This window comes from Vigna radiata, chromosome 1 (genome assembly GCF_000741045.1).
Source record: "Vigna radiata var. radiata cultivar VC1973A chromosome 1, Vradiata_ver6, whole genome shotgun sequence".
NCBI lineage: Eukaryota > Viridiplantae > Streptophyta > Magnoliopsida > Fabales > Fabaceae > Vigna > Vigna radiata.
In genome coordinates, this window is record NC_028351.1 from 9,946,354 (window position 1) to 9,949,165 (window position 2,812).

At 32.6% G+C, this 2,812-nt stretch overlaps 1 protein-coding gene across 1 annotated transcript; it reads right to left on the reverse strand.

Moving 5' to 3' along the window:
- Positions 1–1,249, reverse strand: LOC106766299. Its single transcript, XM_014651039.2, has 2 exons — positions 1,013–1,249; positions 1–902 (listed from the first exon to the last, which is right to left on the reverse strand). Exons 1-2 carry the CDS (start codon positions 1,178–1,180, stop codon positions 378–380), a joined length of 693 nt encoding a protein of 230 aa, XP_014506525.1. The 5' UTR covers positions 1,181–1,249; the 3' UTR covers positions 1–377.
- Between the last annotated feature and the right edge of the window lie 1,563 nt (positions 1,250–2,812).

Sequence of the window (2,812 nt, forward strand, 5' to 3'; positions counted from 1 at the left end):
TAATACGAATCAGTTACCTTTTGGTTACTTCTTCATCTTCAACTACAACCTCCATCTCTCACCACAATTGTTTCCTTATGTTTACTCAACAACCACACAGATACACGAAATTCAACCAGGTCAATAACCTATTTCATCGAGCAATGAAAAGATGATTATAGTAAAAATATTATACATTTTGTTATGGCCAAATGAAAAGATCTTTTAGTGCCACACAGAAAAAGCTTTCTGCGACACATAAAAGGCTAATGGTAATCTTATTCAAAGCCACTTATCAAAAGCCATTTTGAATTATTTCGATAAAGCTTCTATACTACCTTTACAATACATACGCAACAATCTTATCTATTCCATGTTCTTGGTCTTGGACCAGAAAATCAAGCTAAGTCACTTTTATCATTCACCACCATCTTTACTTTCCCACAAACAAAGTCAAGATTGTAGAACACAGGCAACATGGCAACAGAGCACAAGAGAACAAGCACTGGCCCAAAGATCCAAAGCAAAAGAGGAATTGCTGAGTAGAAGATCCTGTTCCCCACAGTGTTCAACACAGTTCCCTTTTCCAAAATCTCTGTCAGATACTCTGCGGTCACCAAGGGCATGGCATCTTGTGGTGTGCAAATAAGGATGCTCAACTGATTCAGGAACCTTATTGATAGAGTGTGGCAAAAAAACGAGAACAAAAATATCGTCAGGAGTGTCACATATTTCAGTGCTATCATGAATTCACTGTGAGCACCATACACAGCATCATCAAGAGGCTTTTTCACACTGTAGGTGCTGCTTATCACTGCTGCCAAACCAGCTGAGAGAAGAATGGCTGTGGTGGCCATAAGGGTCGATCCCATAATCAAGTTTCTAAGACTTTGTGCAACTAGGATGTTCTTCTTTTCAATGTCCTGTCATGAATACAGATATAATAAGAAAAACGGATACATATATATCATTCTATATATGGTTTCATTCATATATTTGTTGTTGAGGTTTTGAGGGAGATGATTAGGTTTACCTTCAACATGGTGGGCACCCAGAAGCGTCGTGCATGAGCATTGATTCCAATGGTGGTGGAAAAGGGTTGTGTGCGAGTTTTATGCCACAACCAAAAATGATAAGCAACGTTTACCAGATATGCTAATGGCACAAGCATCATATCAAGATAATATGATCTCCATTCCATTGTAAAATTTCTCTGCTATTCTCTCTCTCTTTTCTATGTGTTGTGAGTGTTACTACTTCTGTATATGCCGTGATCCTTTTGGATTCTTTCTCCCAGCCAGAAGGGTTCTATATATAGTGGAAAATCGTCTGAGTGGAACAACATCAAAAGCAAAAAGATATGTTGAAAACTAGAGGCTACTGCTGCTGGTGCTAGTGCTAGTGCTAGTGCTAGTGCTTCCTAGGAAAAATTATTTTAATGAAATTCTACTTTTATTTTAAAAATTAATGTTTGAATATCCATATGTTAAATTGTCAAAAACAAAAAGAAAAACTCTATTAAAATATAATCTATAATCTAGTTCACTTATTTGAATGACATAATTTCATAAAATAAAAAATAAAGTGTGTTTATTAAAAAAAAGAATTAGATTATGCAATATACATCTTATTGTGGGCTATAACTATCGTTTTTGAAATAAGTTATGATATTTTTAATTAATGTTTACATGTTTTTATTGTTTATTGTAGCTTTTCTTACGTAACTTATTTTGTTTTATACTTTTTTTTTTTGTTATTGCTCTCCTAATTATTCAAAAAGTTCTGAAAAAATACAGGAGAATAAATTAAAATTTCTCTGTTGGAATGTAGGGACATTGGAAAAATGGAATCTAGAGGAATCCAATTCGAACTACCCACCCACCAAACAGCGACCACTCTTTTCAAAAATAAGCTGAGATCTTTTAAGTCAAGATTAAGCACACTTGGCGTTTTCGAATGGCTGAGATTTTGCACAATTTCTTTCATATATGCATTAACTTAATTTAATAATAAACAAGAATAAAAAACAAAAAAAAAAAAATAACATCCAGATTTTGCACAATTTCTAGTGTTGTCAAAACAGGTCACCTGGTCCGATCTGGTTCAACCCACTACGGGTTGGTCACTTATTGAGTCAATCCAATCCGGTTAATTTATTAGTGAATCAGAAAAAGTCAAATCCGATCCGACCCACTATGTTAGTGGGTTAAACGAGTTGACTCACTGACTCACTTAATTACAATTTTTTTAAAAAAAAAATTACAAACTTTTTGTAATTCAAATATAAATAAATTTCACTCCCAAAATGATGTTAAACTCAAGACAATTCAAAATAATAAAAAAAGTATAAAATAATCTTTCTTGGTATATAGTCATGGTGAGTGAGGAGAGTATTTTTTAGTGTTTCATAAGATAATAAATTAATAAAATAAAATTAGGTGATTGATGAGCAACCCGACTCACCGCGGGTTCAATCCGGATGAGTCGGGTTGAAAATTAATTTGTGTAAAAAAAATACATTTTTTTCAAACTCAACCCGGCCCAAACCCGTGGTGGACCAGATTAGACTACGAGTTCTCATATACCTTCTGATATATGAAATTATCGTGAAAGTGTAATGATTTATACCTATTCCTAAGTTATTAGAGTAATATCATTATACCATTAATAATCATGCATTTGAGATATTATTTACTTTAGAATATGAATTTTCATCACAATTTTATTTTTAAAAAAGTGTTTTGAAAAATATAAAAAAGAAATAAAAAAATTAAACTACATTTAATCTCAATTTCTAAGTATAAGATTATTCAATAATAACAATATGGTTTTG